General features: G+C 46.9%; 2 protein-coding genes across 2 annotated transcripts in view; one reads left to right on the top strand and one right to left on the bottom strand.

Moving 5' to 3' along the window:
* The window catches only part of LOC107125696 (ADAMTS-like protein 2), a 39,008-nt gene extending 33,057 nt beyond the window's left edge, over positions 1-5,951 (top strand). Inside the window, exons 15-18 of the mRNA XM_015429148.1 lie at positions 319-495; positions 1,094-1,238; positions 4,687-4,756; positions 5,876-5,951. Of these exons, the coding sequence (XP_015284634.1) occupies positions 319-495; positions 1,094-1,238; positions 4,687-4,756; positions 5,876-5,951 (468 nt within the window). The remainder of the gene's footprint in view (positions 1-318; positions 496-1,093; positions 1,239-4,686; positions 4,757-5,875) is intronic.
* Positions 5,952-14,769: 8,818 nt separating this feature from the next.
* The window catches only part of FAM163A (family with sequence similarity 163 member A), an 8,406-nt gene continuing 2,373 nt past the window's right edge, over positions 14,770-20,802 (bottom strand). Inside the window, exons 2-4 of the mRNA XM_015429153.1 lie at positions 19,350-19,372; positions 17,651-17,765; positions 14,770-15,177 (exon numbers count right to left, since the gene is read on the bottom strand). Of these exons, the coding sequence (XP_015284639.1) occupies positions 14,770-15,177; positions 17,651-17,743 (501 nt within the window). The 5' untranslated portion in view covers positions 17,744-17,765; positions 19,350-19,372. The remainder of the gene's footprint in view (positions 15,178-17,650; positions 17,766-19,349; positions 19,373-20,802) is intronic.

Below are 20,802 nucleotides of genomic sequence, written 5' to 3'. Positions count from 1 at the left end.
GAAACAGTACTGCAGAAATGGAAGAAAGGGGTAGGATCCTAGCCAACGAAAATGGGAGCCCCTGAGTGTCAAATAATCTTTATAAACAATAATTCCCAATTACTTGACGGCTTCCCTACCATTTCCTCTTGCATTGTGCCCATCCAAAGACAGTAGATCTTGGGGAGGAGGGAGAGTTGCTGGATAAACATGGGCTTGCAGGTTAAACACACACCCCCCAAAAAACCCCACATGAACAAATCTGCATTCCCCCCCCCCCGAATAATTCAGTTTTTCTAGGGTGAGTGGATAAACAGTACCTCACTTTGTCCATTCCAGTGCAATGCCACGTGTGGCCGAGGAGTCAAGACACGGACCGTGCTGTGCGCAGGGCTGGAGAATGGCATGTACAGGGAGTATCCAGAGAAGCGCTGCGATGCCTCCCCGAAGCCAGAAGTGCAGGCATCCTGTTTCAAGAGACCCTGTTCCACATGGTTTTCAACTTCTTGGTCCCAGGTAGGGCAAAGAGGCCATTGTCTGCAAGGGGTGGTGCTATAACTGGATATATTGGTGTCCAAGCAAGCAACGTACCTTGTGCTAAACTTGATATAACCAAAGCAAAACAATGGAAACCAACCCAGTCTCATGCACACGAGCATCCTGCATGATACAGATCATAACCATCCTACCGGATTTGTCTCATTCACCTTTATGCAGACATCCCACCCCCACCCCCATTCACCTCCCACACTAGCATTTCACCCTCTCAGTTCTACAATGCAGGCTCCATTAATGGGAAACCTCCCCCCCCCCAAAAAAGTCACAGTTTGTGCAAGAAGCAGCTATTCATACGGATGGGTGCTTTGTGTGCAGTTGCTGACCTGATCCAGCGGTCAGAGCTGCCCGCATGTCACTCATCAGTGGTAGTATTCCTGTGCTGCTCAGGAAAGGGCGTCTGAGACTCAGTCCAGTCCTCCCGTCTCATATCCCTAAACAACAATCATTGCTGTCCATCAGGACCTGACTAGGGCTACCTGCAGGAACCCCAGCTGCTTTGCTGTGCTTTGATTGAAGCTACACCCCGAATAGTCATGTACAATGCATCTTTCCACAGTGCAGCAAGACCTGTGGCACAGGCCTGCGGGTCCGAGAGGTGAAATGCTACCAAGGAGAAGCTCTAGGACACGGCTGCGATTCATCTTCCAAGCCTGAAGCCAAGCAGATTTGCCAGCTACAACTGTGCCCTACAGATGCTCCAGGTAAAGAAGAGGGATTTCCCATGGGACATTCTTGTGAACTTGAGGAAGGAAGTGTCGTTGCTAATTTTGATTGTCATGCATTTGGGGTCTTTGTGGTGGTCATGGTGGTGAATAGTGATTGGCTGAGCTGCCATTATGTCACAGAAGGGGGGGTGGGCAGAAGGCTGCCATCGGCTGAGTTGTTCAGGACAGAGCAAACAGAAGGGCCGAGGAAAGGAGGAGACGGGAGAAGCAAGGACATTGTAAAAGTGGAGGCAGTAAAAGGAGAAATGAGTGTAGTCAGGGCTTTTTTGGTAGAAAAAGCCCAGCAGGAGCTCATTAGCATAATAGGCCATACCCAGCAGCAGGAAGTCATTAGCATATTAGGCCACTCCCATGACAGCACAGCTCATTAGCATATTAGGCCACACCCCCGTGTTACCAGAAGTGTGGTCATCCAGCCACACCCACCTTTTGCTTCTTATTCTGTTTACCTTGTTTGTTGTCAAAACCCAGGGCTTTTTTTGGAGCAGGAACTCCTTTGCATGTTAGGCCACACACCCCTAATGTAGCCAATCCTAATGCGTTTCTGCTGTTGGGTGTGGCCTATTATGCTAATGAGTTCCTGCTGGGCGTGGCCAACTTGGGAGCCAGCCGGAACTCCGTTCCTGTGCGTTCCTGCCCAAAAATAGCCCTGGGTGTAGTTGGATGAAGGTATGGTCCTGAGGAATGAGGGAAAAAAGAGGACAGAAGAGAGAACATGTGAGGGGAAGGCTAACTGGGAGACAAAGGTGGGAACTGTGAAAGTAGGAGAGACTGTAGCAGGCCCGTAGCTACAGTGGGGGCATCTTGGGGCCAGCCCCCCTCGCGACTTACCACCCAGGCCTCCCGACCTCCCACCCAGCTGGCTTAATTGTGTGTGTGTGTGTGTGCGCGCCACAGCTGTGCTGCGCCCTGCCCTGCCTGCTGCACCCTTGCCTCTCACCTCTCTCTCTCTCTCATCACTTTATTTAACTTTTACTCTCTCATCGCTCCTGACACAGCTTGGGGGTGTGTGCGGGGGTGCCCCCCCCCAGCCTTATTTAAATTTCCCCCAAAGTCAAAAATCCCGGCCACTGCTCTGGACTGTAGTCCATTAACTGATTTAAAATCAGCAGCTAAATATTTGAAAGAAAATTGGCCCAAGTCTGCTGGTGTCCTTGTGAGATATCTTAGCACATGTTGGGCCAAGAGATCTTGCAAGATTTCAAGGATCAGAGAGGGAGCAGACATCCCTGCAGTAGTAATAGTAGTTCTTATTATTCTAAGTCCGTTTGTGTTTTTGAAGATTCATCATGTTTCAAATACATTCTTTTTTTTAACATAATGGTAACTCCGTAAGGTTCGTCAATAGTAACCCTATTTTGCAGGTATCGTGGGTGGAGGTTGAGAGGGTGTGGTCTACCTAAAGCCTCCTAGTAGTAGTAGAGAAATGTAACCTGGGGAGTTCTTGCTTTAGGGCTTAGTCTTAGCAGCACAATTTGGCATGTGACAAGAGCATCCACAGGTGATTTGTGAGCATCGTGAGAAAGTATATTTTTTAATAGGAAAAGAGCATGCAGGCAAGGGAAGCCAAACCCTGCCTGCCCCTTTTCTTTACCTTACCAGTAGCTGCTCAGAGCATTTTTCTTCTTGCCTGATGATCTTCAGTACTGTGGTCAGATTGGGAAAAACATGCTTCATAGAACAGCATGCAGCAAGGTCAGGGGAGGGAGGGGACAGGGTTTACCAGCCCTTGCCCACATGCTCAGTTTTCTGAACACACACACACATTTGTGAATAAATACACCTGGATCAAAGTTACCTTTAAGCACCGGCACACAAAATTTTAGCTGGCAGTGCAGGGGTTTTTGTTTCAGCCAACAAGTGAATTGAGAAGGCACTTTTTCCTTCCTTCAGAAACAATGGAGAAAGGGGGCACCTCTTCTGAGGCCCATAGAATTTGACCCCCGGTTCAATCTTTTTGAAACTTGGGGGGGGGGATTTTTGAGAAGAGGCACCAGCAGCTATGCTGCAAATTTGGGGCCTCTACCTCAAAACACAGGCCCCCCCCGAGCCCCAGATACCCCTGGATCAATTCTCCATTATAGCCAATGGGGCCCATTGACTATAATAGTCTCCATAGGCTATAACGGAGCTGGGGGGGGGGAATTGCACACCCCTGTTATGCTTTTCAGTATGATTTGTAAGCTGCCTTGAGTCACAGGGATAGGTGGGCTATAACTGTTTGAATAAATAAGTAGTTTGGGGAGGTTGATAACATTTAAGCAACTTCCTGTTTGTTAGGTTAGGTAGGGTTCTGACAGTGATTGTTCCACCTCTGTTATACCTGACCTGTAATTTGTCATATTTCACTAACAAAACTCAAAGTAGACTGCAGGAGTTCCCCCCACCCACTCAAGTGCTGGTATGTTTTCTAAGGCTCAGTACAGGGTGACAGTCCAAGACCAGGTCTACCAGTATAGTTGACTGGGGCCAGTAGACCTGTTCTCCGGTGACCAGGTCTGCCAATATAGTGGAAAGGTGTGGGTAGACCCATTCCCGGGAGGACAGGTATACCAATATAGTGGACTAGGACAGGTAGACCTGTTCTCCAGAGGCCAGGTCTACTGATATAGTGGAAAGGGGTGGGTAGATCTGTTCTCAGGAGGCCAGGTCTACCGATATAGTGGAAAGGTGAGGGTAGATCTGTTTTCCGGAGGCCAGGTCTACCGATATAGTGGAACAGGGAGGGTAGACCTGTTTTCCGGAGGCCAGGTCTACCGATATAGTGGAAAGGGGAGGGGAGACCTGTTCTCCGGAGGCCAGGTCTACCGATATAGTGGAAAGGGGAGGGTAGACCTGTTCTCCGGAGGCCAGGTCTACCGATATAGTGGAAAGGTGAGGGTAGATCTGTTTTCCGGAGGCCAGGTCTACCGATATAGTGGAACAGGGAGGGTAGACCTGTTTTCCGGAGGCCAGGTCTACTGATATAGTGGAAATGGGAGGGTAGACCTGTTCTCCGGAGGCCAGGTCTACTGATATAGTGGAAAGGGGAGGGTAGACCTGTTCTCCGGAGGCCAGGTCTACCAATATAGTGGAAAGGGGCAGGTAGGCCTGTTCTCCAGAGGCCTCATCTACCCCTGTAGAGGGCAACATTCTCTGTAAAATTTGACTTGGTTCTGTTTTCTCTCATAATGTTATTCTCATAAAATTATTCTTAATATATAGTTTAAATATAGTTTAAAAGAATTCATCCTAAAATCTTTACAAACTAATTTATGTGATAGTCAAATGTAGACTCACAACTTTAATCCTACTAGCTTTTTTCACTCATGAGGTAGAATTTTTGCTCACAACACTGTGGATCTTAGCAGGAACATTGACCTGGATGCCTCTGTGATGTACACTGTGGCCCTCAGTTTGCATCTCTTATCATGTTTCCCTCCAGATGAAGACTGTGAAGACAAAGCATCAGCCAACTGTGTGCTGGTCCTGAAGGTGAAGCTCTGTTCCCACTGGTACTACAGGAAGGCCTGCTGTAGATCTTGTAGAAGTAAAGCACTCTGATATCCTCCACCTGACAGAAAAAAGGAGCAAATAACTCTAAGAAACATATTTGGACTGAAACCCAGCTAAAGTGCCGGGCTTTCCTGCCCCCCCACCCCAAACATTACCTAGCAACTCAAATCGTTTAGGTGGCACTCGGAAGGACCCTGTTCACGAGGCCTTCTCAAAGCAGGTCATACCACACAGCCAGCCTCAGGACCCAGCTTCACACAACCAGACATGGGCATTTTGCCACACTGAGAGAAACAGCACAATTCCTACCCCCCCCACCCCCAGCCCCCATCAGGGACTGCTACCTTTTTCTTGAGTTATCAGAGCGACTTTCAACCACCACCTTCCTGTAGTGATTCTGTCTCCTGTGGATGTCCTATTTCCTCTGCTCAGCAAGGTGAACTCTGACCTCTGGAGAAGAATACTGGTAATTAGCTTTTACATGGCGCTTCAGAGCATTCAGAGTCCTTCACATATATTACCCTGTAAGGTAGGTCATCTTGATATGGCAGATAAAGGATCCAAAGTTGGGAGAAAGTCGCTTGTCTGAGGTAACTTGACATGTTGATAGATCCAGAAGAAACTAGGCCCTGAGGCTTTGGCAGGGGGCACTGCTGCACTGATTCTGCAAAGCCAGTCCTTGTAAGTCACATAGTATCCGCACACAACCCCTGTCATTTCTGTGGTATTCAGAAGAATTATGGAGGCTAGGACGAATGGCACGGCCCATACAATAGAGGACATCCAACACCTTACTTAAGAACATGGTGCCTTTTCCCCCCCAGCTGCGTCCAGCTTCACCTTGGATAAAGGATCCAAAGTTGGGAGAAAGTCGCTTGTCTGAGGTAACTTGACATGTTGATAGATCCAGAAGAAACTAGGCCCTGAGGCTTTGGCAGGGGGCACTGCTGCACTGATTCTGCAAAGCCAGTCCTTGTAAGTCACATAGTATCCGCACACAACCCCTGTCATTTCTGTGGTATTCAGAAGAATTATGGAGGCTAGGACGAATGGCACGGCCCATACAATAGAGGACATCCAACACCTTACTTAAGAACATGGTGCCTTTTCCCCCCCAGCTGCGTCCAGCTTCACCTTGGAACACAGGAAGGTGTTTGGAAGAAATTTGTAGCAGAGGATGGGGTAGCTGTGTGAAACAATACTTTCAATAGATATAGCACGTTGCCTGTGTTCAACAGCTTTTCATCCAGAAGATTACTGTTTTTCCAAAAAAAAAGAAAAAAAGTTATCACTTTCAAATAAAGAGAGTGAGATAAACACCTGCTTTGCGACCAAAGTGGAGAGATTCATGGGTCCGTGGAAGAGTCCGGGCAAGTAACCAAGCCACAGACAGCAAGCTCTGGCAGCATCAAGTATGGGATTGGGGTGGGCATGGGATTCCTATGAGGGCAGACCCACCCAGTGGTCTTACAACAGTTTGGTCTGGGGTGCTTGAAACACTTTTAGCCCCACTGAGGGGCACAAGGGCAATTGGCTTTTCATGCATACAACCTCACACAGTCTGGTTGAGTTTAAAGAGGTTCTCCTGCCCCCACAGTATCACCAGAGGGCCTCTTTCAGACTTTTTAAACTCACCAATTTGCTAATGACCTATTGCTTCTCTGAATTCCTAACTTTTTAAAAAAAATTAAATCTTTTTTTGCTACAGAGTTGCTCTTTTTTTTTTTAAGGAAGACTTTTGGTCTAGAGACTTATTTCAAACGCAGGTCTTTTTGAGCTGGAGAATTGTTTAAGAAGGAAAGCTGGGAATTCAGAGAAGCTGGTAGATCATGGCAGTAGATCACCAGAACAGTAGTTTCCAGTGTGTACCCTTAGGTGTACCATGGCAGTAGATCACCAGAACCACTTACAGGGCTCTTTTTGTAGCAGGAACTCCTTTGCATATTAGGCAACACACCCCTAATGTAGCCAATCCCCCAAGAGCTTACAGAGCTCTTCTTACAGGGGCTACTGTAAGCTCTTGGAGGATTGGCTACATTAGGGGTGTGTCGCCTAATATGCAAAGGAGTTCACTGCTACAATTTTAAAAAATACCTCAAAAGTCTTTCAGTGGTGGTGGTGGAATGAAGGGGGCAGGAGGGCTGAGGCAAGGAATGTGAGAGGGAAACCACTGTGTGGAAGCAGCCGTGAATTACAAACCATAAAGATCAGTCATAAACATGATATTTTGAAGAAAAAGCCTACCATTCGGCGTTTGTCGCAGGGCTCTTTTTGTAGCAAGAACTCCTTTGCATATTAGGCCACACACCCCTAATGTAGCCAATCCTCCAAGAGCTTACAGAGCTCTTCTTACAGGAGCTACTGTAAGTTCTTGGAGGATTGGCTACATTAGCGGTGTGTCACTTAATATGCAATTGAGTACCTGCTACAAAAAGAGCCCGGCCTTAGCAATGTTAATAGCCGCCAACCCATTTGGCTTGGCAGTGTTTTGAAAGATGTGCAAGGGGGGGATTTGGGGGGAAGGTGTAATTTGTTTGGCAGGCATTCAGATTGTTTTGGTAGCTTTCCCCCCCCCCCCCCGCTCCTGCCTGATCATCATAGTCGAACAAAGCAAGTTAAATTGTTAAACATGTTCAGGGCAAAATTCATGGCATCCCTACTCCAGCGTGCTCACAAGAGGAGGGTCCCATCAGGCTAGAAGATTTTTGGTCTAGGCTCTAGAGTTCACGATAGGCACGACGAAAGGCATCAAACAGCCATCTTAGTTATTTCAAAGTCCAGATTTATTTTTCTTGATAACTTCCAGTCTGGTTCCATAGTTGAGCGACAAACAAAAAGTGTTAAAAAATCAAATGACAGATCGGAAGTACAAAGATGAGAACAACAACGGCAACAGATCAGGCATTTCTCTTCTGTTCACAGTGGTTCGACTGATGGCTTCCTATCTGATGATGTTTTATCCCTTGTCCTCCGTTTTCCCCCCCCCCATGCTACAGATCCAGTTGTAAATAGTTTCCATCTAGGGATGAGGAGGGGGAGAACAATCAGCACCTTGAGTTGAGACGTCTCAGCTTAGGCTTGGAACAAAAAAGAGGGGCATGGCCATATTTTATTTGTGCAGGGAGCTAGTTTCCAGGGTGTGTACCCACCCTTAGGTGTTCCAAGAAGAGAGCTATGGTGACTGGCCCCTAGCATCTTAATGCCTTAGTGTGGTTTCAACAAGGGTAGCACAAGGCAGAGCAATGCATGCTGGGATATTCTGGTCCCTCCCTCAGGAGAGGTCAACTTCTGTTTGGGAAGATGGGAGCTACGAAAGAGACATTGTGGGATGTTTCTTACCACTTCGGAAGTCTGCCCTTGAGGGAAATTTTTTAGTTTCATGATAGACAGTGATGATAGCAGGTCCCGTATTGTGATATCATAAAGCTGACTGATCTGATTCTGGACCCATGCTAAATGACCAGTTTGTTTTTGAAATTGCCTTTGGAAATGGAAATCAAGCTGCCCCAGGAGTACTTTGGTGCTGGATGGAAACTAATCTGGAATATCCAGCAATAGTTCCAGGTATAATTAAACCACTTTTTTTTTTTAAAAAAAAAGTGCTTCTTCCGAGCTTCAAACTGTATATTCTTGTCAACCAGTAAAAAGAGCCAAACCACACATTACAAAATTTGTGAAATCAGGTCCAGTTTTCCTCCACCTAACCTGCTTTCCTCACTGTCACACAGCAGCTGTGGAGAAAGGAATTTGTAAAATCCTGACAGGGGTCCAGTTCAGCTCAGGACAGTAGCATTATGGGGGGGGGCTCCTGCCTGAGCTAAAAGCCCCTGGAGAGTAGTGGGGCAAATTCCTCCTCCAAGGCCATTTTGACTCAGGAAAATGGTGCAGGGGGAAGCTATACGAGCTGAATTGGGCCCCTGTAGATTTTAAAAATTCCTTTTCCCCATAGTTGCTGAGTTGCCACAAACCATAACACGATTTGACCTGTTTACCACTCAAATTCAGAGGCCTCTCAGTCTAACTCTATTTCTACTTTGTGGTGTGAGCTGGTGGCCTCAGAAGATATTGGCCTCCACCAAGGACCAGATGTACAGTAGGATGAGCATTCCCATGTGGCTGTGCACCTGGATCTGCATTCTAAATTGGGGCAACTGCCTTGCCCCTTCCAAACGGAGTTTAAATTAAGGCATGTGGGTAAAACAGAAACAAAAAAAATGATCACTACAGCAATCATCATTGGAACAAAACCAGACGTAAACAAGGAAGAGAAATAAGAGTGCATCGCTCTTCAGATATTCCCCGGCACATTTGTCAGAAACCACTGAACTGAACTTTCTACCCAATACTAATCAATTCAGCCCCATCGGACACAATGTAGAATGAAGTTAGTTGGGAACAAATCCCTGTGAGATCGAGACAGAAATGTGAAACAGCTGTTCTTATGCACTATGCCAAATAAGACGGGAATTCATGTTACAGTAGCAGCAATACGACCTTCGCAGGGCCTTTTCCTGTGCCAGTAAGATTACGTGATAGTTTGGACCCTACAAATTTCTTTTCCAAGCCAGCATCCAACCCTGGGTAATGCTGGTGTGACGGATGTACTACAAAATGGGCACCTCTCATGTAGTCCAGAGCTTCACATGGTACCATACTGACAAAAGCAGAAGCACCCCCAAAAAAACAGTTTCCATGCCACTGCCTGTTCACAAGTTACAGTGAATGCACATACAGCCTGCATGTGCATGCCCACGTGTTTGTAAGAAAAAGCCAAAGTACAATTACTTCGCAAATGAAACCAGGAACCAGTACCTAGATAAACGTGGGGCTAAACCACACATTCAGCTGTACACACTTTGAATGTAACATGAGAATTGCTCAATGCAAATATAAAGAAAAACCAAGTGCACACTGTACATGGAACGTACGTGTGCTCACTGAAACTTGTGAACAGGTCTCAGACAATGTGCAAAACAATTCTCAACCCCTTTTCATTGCTTGCATGAGGACACAGCCTGGATCTGCACATGCTATAAAATGAAGGCAGGAAAAATATAGCTCTGCTGCTTCATATGGGAGGTGGTGGGATACGTTTTGTTTCCCCTATTAAAACAAATAAGGAACGAAGAAGGATGCCTGCTCTGAGTTCCTTGGAGGCAGGAAACAATGAAAATGTACTAGAAAGAAGTTCCCTGAATGTAGAAAATGTAATGTTAGATTGCCAACCTCCAGGTGGGGCCTGGAGATCTGGAATTACTACTGATCTCCAGACAATGTCTCCTTTGAAGGGTGGACTCTAAGGCATTAGACCATGCAGAGGTCCCTCCCCTCCCCCAAACGCTGCCCTCCCCAGGCTCCCCCACCCCAAATCTCCAAGTATTCTCCAATCAGGAGTTTGGGACCCCATTTAAAATTCAAAAGGTTGGTTACTATTCTAGTAATGCGACAGATTTTTTTTCCTTAATGGGAAATCATTCAAAATGGTGTCTTCACCTAACATCTGAATCAGCATGGTTTTCTTCACCCCTTCACATGAACACGTTAGTTATACCTCCAGGTGAGAAGAAGGAAAACGCTTAAAATTGGTGCAATGTGGGGATTTATGTTCAGCAGAATTATAGAATCATAGAGATGGAAGGGAGCTCCAGGGTCATCTAGTCCAACCCCCTGCCCAATGCAGGAAATTTACAAATGTCTCCCCCCACCCCCATGACCCCTGTTCCATGCCCAGAAGATGACAAAAAACCCTCCAGGATCCCCAGCCAAATTGGCCTGGAGAAAAATTGCTTCCTGACTCCAAAGTGGCAATCAGCATTTTCCTGGGTATGTAAGAAAGGGCTACAAGAACTAAGCACAGATGCAACCCTTCCTGCTCTACCTCTTGTGATTTGCCTAAGTTCACACAATCAGCATTTCTTCCTGCCCTCCCTCTCATGATCTACCTAAGTTTACAGAATCAGCATTGTTGTCAAATGGCCATCTAATCTCTGTTTAAAAACCTCCTTAGCATGTTCACAGCCTGGGGAACTCCTACAAGATAATGACTCAGCCCTACCCCAACTTCCTCAGTAGATATAAATTACCTACCATTTTTCTTCTCACCTTGACACAGAAAGTACTCCATCTTTCTGTGTTATACCTCTGAGGATGCCAGTCACAGCTACTGGCGAAACGTCAGGTCCTACAATATCAAGACCACAGCCATACAACGTGGAAAATCTACAACCGCTAAAGTTCTTCCTAATGTTTAGCCGAAAACTTTTTTGATTAGATTTCAACTCATTAGTTCTGGTCCGATCTTCTGGGGCAACAGAAAACAACTCCGCACTATCCTCTATATGACAGCCCTTCAAGTACTTGAAGGTAGTTATATCACCTCTCAGTCATCTCCTCTCCAGGCTAAACACACCCAGCTCCTTCAACCTTTGCACATAGGACTTGGTCTCCAGACCCCTCACCTGTACACAGGAAATGCTGAGAATTCTCTGATGGCTTGTAAGTCATGAACAGTGGCCCAAGTTAGTACAGGAAACCTTTCATGGCAAATCTTAAGTCCATAGCCTTTTGGGTTCGCAAAATCAACACTTTTTTAATGAACAGATGCCTCATCATTACAAGGAACACTTAGCAAGAAGGTACTCTCTTGTTTGCACTCGTGAAACCTTCAGACAATATAGAATTAAAAGCCAATGGGGCTCTATAGTGAACTATAGGCCACTCCCACCACCACCCCTATATGTTCTGCCAGTCTCACCGATATTGTAAATTGCCATTCTTCTCCAATTGGCTTGCTGATTCTCCACATCCTGGGTCAGCAACTAGTTGTACAGAAAGGCCACTTTGGGGACGCCGAATGGAAAATGGTGTGCGATAGAAAATTTTCACCAAATTCCATGGTCATTAACTCCCCTACAATATATATATATGTTGTTCCTGGATTAGCAGTGAAGAGGAGGGGGCTCCAAATGATCGTCCTCAATTGGCCATACCTGGCCTTTCTGCCTCCAGTTTCCAGTTCACCCAGTCACAAAATATTACAAGGAATACCTGGCATATTCTTGAGTTGTATGGAATTCTCAGCAGACAGATATATGTAGCAGATTCATATTGCATTCCCAGGTGTGGTCAGATAAATTGCTATCCACTCCCTTTTCGAACCTATCACATTTGTGCCTAGGGATGGCTCGTATTTTGCACAGACCAAGGTAGAGCCCATTTGAGAGCCCTTTCCAAATAAGGTATACCCATCCCTTCCTTCTACAGCCAGGAATTACAGGGGGGGAATTGTCACATGTTCACCAACTGTCTCACAACAAACAAAAACAATCCCCTCAACTCTTTCTGCTCCTCTTCAGGCAGCAACGTCACTGAGAGAACAGAGGCCCACATTCAAATGGAGACAAATTTAGAAGGAAAAGACAAGCAGGATGCTTCCTACTCAGGAACCTGCTGCTAGGGCAGGAAGGATATATAGCAATGCCACAAACTAGCTGTGTTTAAGGATAACAGCAGCCACGAAGCAGAGACAAACTACTTTGTGCCTGGCCGTCCTGTATTCCCACAGGTTTTTTTTAAGACTTGTAGGCCCAGTGAGGAAACTGCTATACGTTACAGCAAAGACTTGTGAATTCTTGTATATTTGCACACAGGAACGCAAAAGGTCTCAGATCTCATATGGAAGTCCTTGGGTCTCATACACATACAAGGATTATCACACAACTAGCAGTGGTCCAACAGGCCGATGGGTTTTAAGACAGTTCCTGGATTTCAGACTGCATGTAAAGGATTGCATAATGGAACACCCTTCTAATTGAAAAAAATGCCACACCCACAGAACAGGTTTTCTGAGGTCAAGGAACCTTTCTGTGCGGTAGCATTTATATATGATGATCTAGTCTTTCCCCCCAACAGGTTAGTTCTGTATAAGCAAGAAAGTTTGTGTTTCCTGGTGGATTGTTCCTAAGGTTGCCAACTCCAGGTTGGGAAATGCCCGGGCATTCTGGATGTGGAGTCTGAAGAGGGGAGGGACTTCAGTGGGGTATAATGCCATAGAGTCCACCTTCCAAGGTGGCCATTTTACTCCAGGTGAACTGATCTATGTTGCCTGGGGATGAGTTGTAATCCCAGGAGACCTCCAGCCACCGTCTGGAGGCTGGCAACCCCAAATTCCTGAAATCTTTCCCTGGCAGCTGGAAGTGGTACACCGTGCCATCCTAAGCACAGTTAGATCCTTCTAAGGCCATTGAAGCCAACGAGCTCAGATTCAGAATGATTTAATTCTTCTTTGGATGGCACTGACAATCGACAACATTTTGCCGCCTGATCAAAAAGAGACACGTATTTGTCTAGAGAGATCTTTACATAGCTACTCTTCATAGAATTGGAGCTCTAGCTGATTGGGGTGGATGGATGAAACCCAGATGGTTGTAACTGGCTTAAAATGTCAATGTAATCAATGGAGTTTGCGGGGGAATAATTAAATACTTATTTCCACGGGCTCCCGGTGTGCTGAATTCATTTGGAATTTGTGCACCAGACTGAGATTAGAACGTGTCTTTTCTCAGGAATGAATCCCGTTAGTATAAATTGGTATGCCAGTAACATTTTGTATTTAAGATGAGGCCCAACCCAATGGGAAAGTGGACCATTTGTGCTTGCTTAACAAGATAGGCCAAAATGGCTGGATGATTTGGCAAAGAGAGACCTTCTGGGCAAAGCTGGCCCTGGTGGACCTCTTGCCCCATTCCTTGGAGGATCAAACCAGTAACTATTCCAATACAGATACAGTACTTGGCATTCGCAAAGGGTGAAGTTGCAAGTGGTACCAAATTCATAAAGCACTATAGTACACTCCCAATCCTGAATTCTTCATTTAAAAACTGCCAATAATTATCTTACAAATGAATAAACCAGTCCAACTCAGTACTTAGCTATGAACACTCCCTTCTGCTCAGGTATTCTTTACCTTGCGGAACCTAGCACACCGCCTCCCAAATTAAGACTTGGTTAAAAGAGCATCTTGCCCAGTTTCCTTAGAAGGGATATCACTTGGCAGCCCTCTGGAAGGTCTTTGAGAGCAGGAGGGAAAGGGAGATGGGGGAAGAGACCAAATAAAACTCTAGCTCTTTGTTGTGGAGCAGTTTTTATATCTTTTGGGATTCTTTGTACTTAAGGAAGATTGCAAGACTAAAACACTTTTTTTTTTTTTTTGCAATGGAAGAGCCACCACTTACCATTCAGAACCGGCTCGCCACCTCACTAGTCCCTCATCTCCCAGCTTTTCTCCCCTGGCCTTTAACGTCTGCATATCTTAGTTTGCGTGTGCGCACGCGCAAGTGTGTGTGTCCGTGTGCATGTGTGTGGAATAAGCAGAGAACGGCGCCCTTATTTTACATTCTAATACAGATGAGAGCATTCCATTTGTAATTCTTAGACGACAGGATAACCAGACCATTCCCTTCCTGTTTCCCCACCCCACCCTCCACCCACTTCCAATGAATACAAGTGACAGAAGTGAGTTGAGCAGGGATCTTTGCCATTCTTCTGGCGAATGCTGTCACCATCACCAGGAACAGCAGTTCCCAAGAGACTACATGTGGACTGACTTTCGTGTGAACTCACATTACCCGTCATGGGAGGTCAGTGGGTATTGCTTTGGAGAGAGTGACAAGACGGATTTGCCAAGTGTAGACACCAAAGATGCTGGGGAAGGGGAGCGGGCTGGCAAGAGTCTTTAAATACAGGTTAGCTTGTACTGTACATAGCCCTCCTTGGACAAGACCCTTGAGTGGATACAGCAGGAGCAGTTGCAAACTCCAAAATGGCCACGCTCAGCCTCGGGTTACCAAGTTCCTTTCTTTTCCTGAAAGAAGAACCTTGCTGATCAGGAGCAATGTCAGGTCTTGGACTCACATTTCATTTTCATTGGAAGGTTTCCGTTGCAAACCCACAAAATTTAAAATCCCCATCATCCCGAGGGGATCCTATGGAAGCACCCTGTGAGAAACAGCGATCATACTTCTGTACTAAAAGCCCTCGGGTTTGGAAAGGTCTCGTGTATGATGCAGTGATGGGTCACCGGGTAACTCTGGAGGGTCGCCATTTTGATGGGCAGCCCCATTTCCTTGCAGCACGTAGGCGTGTAGGTGATCCTCTCGCCCCCGTTGCGCACCATATCAGCGGTCCGTATGTAAAAGGGGGAGCTGTAGGGGGAACAGGTCGGGCAATAGTTCCGGTGGCCCTGCTTGTTAAGCTCATGGGGCGGAAAGGAGAAGTTGCCGTGCCCGTCCATGATACGAGAGTTGCAAGCATTGCACATGGCATAGTGGGAGTGAGGGGGGAAGTTGGCCTCCTCTTCCTCCTCCTCCTCTTCCTCCTCCTCTTCCTCTTCATCAGATTCATCTTTCTTGCAGCAATAATACTAAAGCAAGAGCAAAAGGATCTGCGGTCAGCAAAGTGCATTTTACAAAGACAATAGTTTTGGTTTCGGATCCAGTACTGGATCTTCACCGAAGGAAGGGAGCTCACACCGTGGGTGGCGGGGGTGGGCCCTGCGTGGCCAGAAGAGAGGACAAAGAACAAAGCTGGGAGAAGTAGCTCTGGAAGACTCGGTGGGAAACCTGAGTTTGCCACTGCATAATGTGTGGAGACAGCCTGTCACTCGGTAAATTTATAAATACTAAACATGACAAATGATGAAACATTTGTAAGAACTCCCCATTTTTGTCCTGGAGGGGGGGAAAGAAGCATGGAGGTGCTTTGCAGGTGAGTCCTGAAAAGAAGGTGAAGTTTAGAAGCAAGTCCCACTTCAAAAAAATCTGAGAATCACTGGTATAGAGAACAGTGTCGTGTGTACATAGTGGTTGAACCCTGTAAGTAGGCTGGCAGCTTCATTCTGAACTAACTGAAGCCTCCAGTTGTCTTTGAGGGCAGCCTCATTTTGAACGCACTGCAACAATCCAGAGGTTACGTAAGCGTGGATCAGTGTGGACCAGATTAACAAAGACAGAAGAGTTTAAGGATGGAGAGTTTCGGAATCAGGTACAGACAGGGCCAGCCAACCCCTACTGGGGGAATGGGATCCCCCGTCCCTGGCCTCATTTCCCTCCACTTGCTGTGGGTCCCATGAAAAAAATAATCTTAAAAAAAAATGACTCTGGGTCACAGAGTAATATCACTTCCAGGAAAACCCCACAACTTAACATCGGTCCTCTCTAGGAATCGCTGGAAACTCTATGGTGTCACCGTACAGTTTCTGGGAAGTCTTAGGGAGGCATGATGACATCACTTCAGGGTTCCCTCAAGAAGTGATGTCATGCTGTTGCTGATGGCCACCCTCATGTCCCTCCCCTAGGATTGCCAAATCATTTTTACCTCACGGCGGGGGACTCCCGTTCGACGCCCTCAAATGGCTGTGGCCCCGCCCCCAGCGTGCCCGGCGTCATCACGTCACATCCGGCTGACGTGCACGCCGGGGTGGGGTTTCCCCTGGGGCCCGATTCCGCAGCGGCGGAAATCGGGCCTCCAAAGCAGGGGGAAATCCGCCCCCTGGGGGGATTTGGCAGCCCTATCCTCCCCCTGGCCCATCTTCCTTAAGTAGAGATAAAAGAAAGCAGCCCCAGCAACATCTCTTTAGAGTTTAGAGTGGCCAGAGAGTTTCATATACAATAACATCATTCATTACACCAGTAATTTTACAACTACCTTGTAAGGCTGGCTAGTATTATAGCCTAACTACATGACACTACATGTTTAGTCATGCCAGCCACATGACCATGGAAACGTCTTCGGACAGCGCTGGCTCTTCGGCTTTGAAACGGAGATGAGCACCGCAACCCTAGAGTCGGATTCGACTGGCTTTCGAGCAAGGGAACCTTTACCTTTACTTTACATGACACTTAGGTCTGTTCCAGGTCCTGTTGACCAGACTTGCAGTGGGAATTCCATGCTGAAGTTTAATTCCTGGGTGTGCAAGAGCCAGATTTGGATCATGTCTGGGGTACCTGGGGGAGAAAAGCCTTATCCCTCACATCATTTTCCTGATTGGAAAGGGCCACAAGGAGCAGGTATTTGCCCTGCTGGAGAAACCTATCTGTACTGATGGGCTAGATATAAGTTTCCCCGGTAAGGCATATGGCAGCTCCCTGGGACTATTTCAGGTCAGAAAAATGGAGTGAGAGAAAAGGCTTAAACTGCCATCCCAATCAGGCTCCCACACTCCAGGAAATTAAATTTCAACATGGAATTCTCAGCACACGTGTGGTCAACAGGAGCCTGGGCAGACCCATAAACACTTTATCCTGTAGATAAGCTCAAACACCTGCCAGTTCACCTCACACCCTGTTCACCAGGGATGAACAGGGAGCCAAATTTTTGAAAGACTCTTGTCTGTTCACCAGCCTGTTGTGACTGGTAGACAAGTTACTTCATTCTAACAGCGCAGTACAGCAGACCTGGCTTATTGTCCACGTGCGTTCAAACAAGGTAAGTTCCACAGTCAAAAACATTTGATGTGAAATCTGTGGCACCTTACTATCATGTGGCTAGGCACTTACCATTCTCATATTGCACACGTTGAACGCGTATGGGCTGAGATGAAAAGGTAACAGCTTAGCTAGGGCCACCTGGTGAGTCGGTGGCCACTGTGATGCTTCATCCAGGGACTCCCATGCTCACAGCTCACAGGCCAAGCCCCTGTGTTACACCTGCTCCGTAGAAATAGTCAGACTTCTAAGGCAAATGAGTTGGCAGGACTTTCTGTTTAGGGTCTCCACCCATCTTTTCATTGTTTGGCCCGCTTGGGTACAGGGCCTGCCATCAAGGATATCACTGCAAGAACTGCAGCTGCCCTTTGAGGCAGAAGGAAACAGTCCCATAGCAGAACAATCCCTTACCTGTAGCCTACAATAGCAGAGAACAGCAATAATACACAGCAAGATAACTGTTGCTAGTATTCCGCCGGTGATCACAACAGTTCCTGCTGTCATCCGCCCGATTCTCCATCAAACTCTGGAAAAGGCCAAAAAAAGGGGTGAGTGAAATGCAAGGTTCTTAGAAATCCATAGTCCCCATAGCTACAGTTCTGGGGCTCCAAGTTCAGCTCCTGTGCCTCCCCTCCCCTATTTTAAATGAGACTTTTAAATCCCGTGGAAATAGGATTTTAAATTGAGTTACTCGTTTACCCAGTTAGTCCAAAGTATAATAAACAAAAGCTTCCTTTGATGAATCAGTCAGGGCCACTTTTTTAAACTGCAAATTTAATCAGAGGACCTGCAGGGTAAGATAGTAAAAAGCCCAGGAGCACCTTCAAGACTAACTAACAAACTTTATTGCAGCATAAGCTTTCAAGAAACACAGCTCTCTTCATCTGATGAAGAGAGCTGTGTTTCTCAAAAGCTTATGCTACAATAAAGTTTGTTAGTCTTAAAGGTGCTACTGGACGTTTTGCTATTTTGCAGCAGCAGACGAACACAACTAACTCCTCTGGATCCGCAGGGTAAGGACACCCTTGTTTCCTTCCTGATAGCAAGCCTATTTGAGTTCTGACGTGTTGCTCTAATAGGGAGGGAGAAGTATTAAAGGTGACCTTTAGTTCTGAAAATGTCAATGAACAATATAAATTTGCTGGAGAGGGGAGAGGTTAAGATGGGGTGGAGTTTCATGCTCTTCCTTGTAATATGAAGTTTGCCCTCAAGCAAGTAGCACTTCAGTCCAGAACCATACAAGTCTTAGCTTAATCACTAGGTGGCAGTAGTTCACCATCATTGTTGTTGTTCAGTCGCACAGTCGAGTCCGACTCTTCGCGACCCCATGGACTAGATCCCGCCAGGCTCTCCATCATGCCAGATATGAATTTACCCAAGGGCTTTAAGTACCAGCCTGATTTGGGCACAGGGGGGCAGCTGTCTTAATATGTTGCAGAAAAACAGGAGGGGAGTCACAAAACTAACAGGATTTTATTTCACAGTCTAGAGCCCTCTGTTTAGTTTTGCTTTTTTGGAGAGTTAAACTGGGGGGCGGGGGGGCGGGCGGGGTGGAAACAGATCCTAGAAAATACAACATTCTGCACCTGTGTGGTGCCAAACTAAACAAAATATGTTACATGAGTCAAGTCAGGGATCATACATAACATTGGGGACCTAAAGTTCTCAAGCACTCTGGAGCCCAAATAAGCTCAGAGGAGGGGCACAGAGGGAAGAGAGGCTACAGCCTTTCTTCCCACACCGTTTTCCCAAACTGAAACAGCCATAGATGGTGCTCTTTATCCTGCTGTGGGGTTCCACATGGAATGACTGTAGCACAGGGTGCCCCAAACAGCCCCCCTCATGGCCACTTTGGCTCAGGAAAACAGCCCAGGCAGGAAAGCTAAAGCCCTCCTCCTCCTGCGCCAACGTTTCCTAGCTGAATTGGGTCCCAGAGCACTTGAGACCTTTCGTTCCCTGACATGACTGCAAGTCAGAGGGAGGAACCCCGACCCGACTTGTGTTCCTCGTATTGCCTAGTTTGGCCCGTATGGATAAAATCGTGAAAACACCACCACCCCCAATTTATCGTGACTTCTCAAAGCTGTAGAAGAAAAAAAAAAATGCTTACGTTCAGTGAAGGGTGCGTTGGACCTGCAAGAGAGAGCACAGAAGAGATGTGAGGGTTAAACGGCTCTCAGTTTTTATGCCACGGAATCTCCTAGGACCAGCAAGAAGCAGGCACCCGTTCAAGACAGCAGAGGAGCAGAGGTCCATCAGTGGCTATTAGCCACAAGGTATAGATAGGGGCTCTGGGGCAAGTGATGCTCTGTATTCTTGGTGCTTGGGGGGGTCAACAACAGTGGGAGGGCTTCTAATGTCCTGGCCCCACTGGTGAACCTCCTAATGGCATCTGGTATTTTTGGCCACTGTGTGACAGAGTGTTGGACTGGATGGGCCTTTGGCCTGATCCATCATTGGCGTCTCTTATGTTCTTATGACACTTTATGGAGTAGGAGAAGGGCAGGGTGGGGTGGGGGAGTTATTTCCCCATTTTTGCTGCTCCACATGGACAGAATACTCTAGATGGAGCAGCAAAAACAGAGAACTAACCCCCCCACACACACACACAGCACTATTTCAGTGTGGCAAACTGCTCAGGGGGAGGGCAGGAGCCCTTCCTCTTCCCACAATGGTATTCTGAGCCGAAATGGACTCTCCTTTATTTTATTTTTAACAGCCATTCCCTGCAGTGGCTGTGCCCTGATCTAAAGGTACCCATTTGGTATTCCTAAGCAATGCATAAGGCAGTCCTAAGCAGAGTTACGCCCAGGGCTATTTTTGGGCAGGAACGCACAGGAACGGAGTTCCGGCTGGCTCCCAAGTTGGCCACGCCCAGCAGGAACTCATTAGCATAATAGGCCACGCCCAACAGCAGAAACTCATTAGGATTGGCTACATTAGGGGTGTGTGGCTTAACATGCAAAGGAGTTCCTGCTACAAAAAAGGCCCTGGGTTTTGACAACAAACAAGTTAACAGAATAAGAAGCAAAAGGTGGGTGTGGCTGGATGAGCACGCTTCTGGTAACATGGAGGTGTGGCCTAATATGCCAATTAGGTGCATGGTCAGAGGTGCGGCCTAATATGCTAATGAGTTCCTGCGGAGCTGTTTCTACAAAAAAAGCCCTGGTTACGCCCTTCGAAATCCATGGGAGTCAATGGGTTTTAAAAGGGCATGACTCTGCTTAGGATGACACTGACAGAGTCTTAGCCACCACCTCGACTGGATTAGATGAAGAGGAGAAAGAACACCGAGCAACAACCGGGGTAAGGGCTATGGGGGGCAGATCAGTGAGAAAGCGCTTTATTAGATGCAGAGCAGTGGAGGGGGGGGCCCTCCAGAGAACTCTGACCATGAATAGCTGAATTCTGCAATCCTTATGAAAGATCTTTTATTTCACAGAACTAATTCTACAGTGTTTGCAGAAATGCAGAATTCATTCTGGCTTTGCTAGTCTTGGAGCTCTGCAGGACCTATGCACCACTCATGGTTATTCATCTTACTCAGCTAGACCCCTCGCCCC

Source organism: Gekko japonicus, unplaced genomic scaffold, assembly GCF_001447785.1.
Source record: "Gekko japonicus isolate JY-2015 unplaced genomic scaffold, Gekko_japonicus_V1.1 scaffold2450, whole genome shotgun sequence".
Taxonomy (NCBI): domain Eukaryota; kingdom Metazoa; phylum Chordata; class Lepidosauria; order Squamata; family Gekkonidae; genus Gekko; species Gekko japonicus.
This window is presented reverse-complemented; position numbering and strand designations above follow the sequence as displayed.